The sequence below is a fragment of the Corvus brachyrhynchos genome, unplaced genomic scaffold (genome assembly GCF_000691975.1).
Source record: "Corvus brachyrhynchos isolate BGI_N302 unplaced genomic scaffold, ASM69197v1 scaffold122, whole genome shotgun sequence".
Lineage (NCBI taxonomy): Eukaryota > Metazoa > Chordata > Aves > Passeriformes > Corvidae > Corvus > Corvus brachyrhynchos.
The window spans coordinates 1,239,921-1,243,830 of record NW_008236778.1 but is presented as its reverse complement, the minus strand read 5'-3'; the positions used below and the strand labels follow the sequence as shown (position 1 = coordinate 1,243,830).

The 3,910-nt window shown below is 62.8% G+C and overlaps 1 protein-coding gene across 1 annotated transcript; it reads left to right on the top strand.

Annotated features, from left to right (window-relative positions):
• The first annotated feature begins 6 nt into the window (after positions 1 to 6).
• PBXIP1 (PBX homeobox interacting protein 1) lies at positions 7 to 3,255 on the top strand. The gene is made up of 11 exons (XM_008628822.2): positions 7 to 146; positions 348 to 453; positions 538 to 605; positions 698 to 839; positions 932 to 1,144; positions 1,228 to 1,251; positions 1,334 to 1,407; positions 1,492 to 1,617; positions 1,705 to 2,231; positions 2,496 to 2,939; positions 3,020 to 3,255. Exons 1-11 carry the CDS (start codon positions 87 to 89, stop codon positions 3,075 to 3,077), a joined length of 1,842 nt encoding a protein of 613 aa, XP_008627044.2. The 5' UTR covers positions 7 to 86; the 3' UTR covers positions 3,078 to 3,255.
• The last annotated feature ends 655 nt before the right edge of the window (positions 3,256 to 3,910 follow it).

The following is a 3,910-nucleotide window of genomic DNA, read 5'->3' as shown; positions in this document are numbered from 1 at the left end:
TCCAGCTGGCACTGGGAGCTGGGTCATGTCCTGCTGTCCGTGCGTCCGTTGGTCTGTCTCCTTGCAGGTAGCACTGGACTGTCCCTATGGCGGAGAAATTGGAGCCCCGAGATTCAGAGAGCAGCTGGGTGCTGGCGGGCAGCGAGGTGAGGGCTGGCAACCCCTAGAGCAGACCCTCACTACTTGAGATCTCCAGGACAACATCCCAGAACTGGGGCCCCTAGGGCAGCCCCCCAGAGCTGGAGACCCCTGGGCAGACCCTCCAGAGCCTACCTGGGGCTGCAGGCAGAGTGGGGCACATGGAGGTCAGGGCTAAGGGTGTCTCCGTATGTCTTCACTTCCCCTAGGGTCTGCCCATTGACACAGTGGGTCCAGAGCAGGACTCAACCTCCCACGGGTCTGAGGATGAGGAATCGGAGGAGGAGGATGAAGACACCCAGGACACAGTCACAGGCAGGCAGCCAGTCTGGGTATGGGGCAAGCCTGCTGTCACCTTCCTGTGCCACTGTCTCATCCCCATGCTCTGCCTCTCCCCAGCCACGGCCACCAATGGCACCACTACCTTCCCCAGCTGGACTTTGTGCCCCGAGGGCAGCAAGCAGGGGGTGAGTCAGAACCGGGGTGCTGGGGCTGAGCTAGGACTGGTGGGCTGCTCCCCCTACAGGGACACCCCATGTGCTAGTGCCTGTGTCTGCAGGACCCAGAGGAGCGTGAGGACTCCAGAGTGTCAGCAGTGCCTGCCCTGGATGGCTCTGCAGTGCCCAGCATGTTGGAGGGCAACAAGCAGGAGCCAAATGCTGAGGCTGAGCCACAACCCTGCCCTGACACCCCCCAAGCAGGTCAGGGCCTCACAGGGGACTGGCCTGGGGGAATCTGTGCTGGCAGTGTTTAGGTGCAGACCCTCCCTGGAGGTCCCCCCGTTTCCCCCTAGAGCCAGCAATGGAAGACGTGTGCTGCACCAGCAGTGACAATGACACGGAGGGGCTGCGGTGGCGGCAGGGCCACAAGCCCCATCCTGGGCCCCCCACGGTCACACCTTCCCCACACCGGGGAACATCAGACACTGGTGAGGATGGGCTCAATATGAGCAAGTACCTGCTGGGAGCCTTGGCGTTGGTCGCTGTGGGGCTGCTGATCATCACTGGTAAGTGGGGGGTCTCAGTGGATGAGGCCCCAGGGACAGGATGAGGTCCAGACATCCCCCTCATTGTCCCCTCCTCTCCCCAGGTGGTATCTACGACATGGCAGAGGGTGAGTACAGGGGACTAGCCCACCCGGGCAGGGGGACGTCTTGCAGCAGCCTGGACATTCGGACCCATGTCCTCCTCTGCAGGTCCTGTGGAGAGTGTGGGGAGCTGGGACTTGGCTGCTGGGGAGCAGGAGTTGCTGCTGTCTGTAGACAGCAATGTAAGGAGGGGTCTCGAGCAGGGCTGAGTGAGGGCAGAGGGTGTCTTCAATGTCCCCAGAGCTTCCAACCTTCCTGTCCTCCAGGACTCACAGCAGAAGGCCCCTCTGCCAGATGCTGGGGGCTCCCAGAGTGTGCAGTCCATGAGCCAACTCCTGGACAAGTTGGCCAAAGAGAATCAGGAGATCCGGCTCATGCAGGCGGAGCTGCAGGTTGGTGCCCGGTGCCATGTCCCAGTGCTGTGTCCCGGTGCTGCTCTCCCACTGCCACCTCTTTCACAGCCCCCACCCCTGCCCCAGGCCCACAAGGAAGATCTGCGGACCCTGCTGCACAGGAGCGAGGGTGAGGCGGCAGCAGCCGGGGTGCAGCAGCAGAGTCTGGCCACAGAGAATGCGCAGCTGCGCGCGGCGCTGGAGCGGGAGGTCACTGCGCTGCGGGAGGCCCAGGCTGAGCTGCGGCGCCTGCAGGCCACAGGGGCACCGGGCAGCCCCAGGGAGCCAGCAGCAGAGCAGCCACATGCCCCAGGCACGCCCGTGCGTGGCAAAGCTGCGGCACGGTGGCATGGCAGTCTGGATTCATTGCGGCAGGAGCTAGCAGACACCCTGGACCGTGCACGGGGCTCTGGGGATTTCAAGGGGCTTCTGGAGGAACTAAGCATCCTGGAGCAGCACCTGGCCCAGGTGCTGGAGGCAGAGGGGTTGGGGTCCTTCCCATCACCCTGGAAGAAGCCGTTCAAGGTGGAGAAGGAGAGTAGGTGGCACAAACAGCATGGTGCCAGGGGGTACCCCCACGAGCAGGAGAGGAGAGAGCATGGCAAACCCCACGAGCAGGAGAGGAGAGAGCATGGCAACCCCCACGAGCAGGAGAGGAGAGAGCATGGCAACCCCCACGAGCAGGAGAGGAGAGAGCATGGCAACCCCCACGAGCAGGAGAGGAGAGAGCATGGCAACCCCCACGAGCAGGAGAGGAGAGAGCATGGCAACCCCCACGAGCAGGAGAGGAGAGAGCATGGCAACCCCCACGAGCAGGAGAGGAGAGAGCATGGCAACCCCCACGAGCAGGAGAGGAGAGAGCATGGCAAACCCCACAGGAAGGATCCCCGAACCCCTCATGAGCACAAGCCAGGCAAAGCCTGGGGGAAGCTGTCTCACAGCCACCCCCAGCATGGCTCCCATGAGTTGCCCTGGCTCAGGCGGTACCGGGCACCACAGGGCTGCTTTGGGGTGACTGACTGTGCCCACAAGGAGGGCCAGGAAGTGCTCAGGGCTGCACTGGAGCCGGTGCAGAAGGTGCAGTTCCTGCAACTGCTGGAGAGCTTCATGGGGCAGCTGGGCTTGGGGAGGCACTTCAAGAGGCTGGCACCACAGCTTGATGGAGCCTTTAGGGCTGACGGTGTCTTTGCCCACGACCGCCTGCGGTTTGTCGATTTTGTGGATGATGTGGAGGATCTGCTTGAGGAGGTGGCGTGGCAGGAGTGGGGCGACAAGGAGGCGGTTGATGGCTTCGAGGAGTACATGCTGCAGCACTACAGTGGGTGAGCTGGGGCGGGTGGTGCCGGGGGTCCCCAGGGATTCCCTCCTCCTGCACCCCTTCACACCTCCCCTTCTCTTGCAGCACCTCCAGGAACATGTGGAGACAAAGAGCCCAGAGGCAGCATGGCATGGGTGGGTAGAGCCGGGGGGGCAGTGTTATAGTGTGCCAGCACCCCCACGCAAGGGCTCCCCGCGTGCTGTTTGTGGGCATCTGGGGGCTACCATCGCACCCTGTAGGGCCAAGTAGGGCCACATTCCCAACCAAAGGCACTGTGTGATGCTGCACTGCCACCATGAATAAAGTCACCGCTGGGCAGAGCTGTGTGGATGTGGGGAAAAGGGGGGTGCTGGGGGTGGGGGGAAGGGAGGGTGCTGGGGGAAGAGAGCTGGGGAAATGGGGGTTCAGAGGAGGAATAGGGAGTGTAAGGGGAGAGCAGAGGGGAACGAAGTGCTGTAGGCAAAGGTGCTGAGAGGGAAGGAAGGAGTGCAGGGAGGAGGAAGGGCTGTTGGGGGAGAGGGGGTGCAGATGAAAAGGGGGGACAGAGAGGAATGTGGTGTATTGGAGGGGAAGGGGGTTGCTGGGGGAGAAGAAAGGGGTTTGGGGGTGCTGGGGGAAAATGGGGATTTAGAGGAGGAACAGTGAAGGGGAAAAGGGAGTGCTGGAGGAAGTGAGGGGCAGCTGAGAAAGTGGGGTGCAGAGGGGGCATAGGGAGTGTTGAGGAGGAAGGGTGCTCGGAGAGGAAAGGGGGTACTGGGGGAAATGGATGCTGGGAGAAAGCGGGGTGCAGAAGAGGCATAGGGGTTGTTGGGGGGAGAGTGCTGGGGAAATGGAGATGCTGGGAGGAAAGGGGGTGGTGGGGGGAGCAGGATGCTGGGGAGAGGGAGCTTCAGAGGAGAATGGGGGGTGTAAGGAGGAAATGGAAGGGAGGGGGACAGAGGGTTGCCTGGGGTGCAGGGTCCTGGGGGGGGCCCG

Coding starts and splice junctions, on each gene's coding strand:
- PBXIP1 (XM_008628822.2), top strand. CDS start 87: ATGGCGGAGAAATTGGAGCCCCGAGATTCAGAGAGCAGCTGGGTGCTG. Junction 147..347: donor GGGTGCTGGCGGGCAGCGAG/GTGAGGGCTGGC, acceptor CACTTCCCCTAG/GGTCTGCCCATTGACACAGT. Junction 2,940..3,019: donor ATGCTGCAGCACTACAGTGG/GTGAGCTGGGGC, acceptor CTTCTCTTGCAG/CACCTCCAGGAACATGTGGA.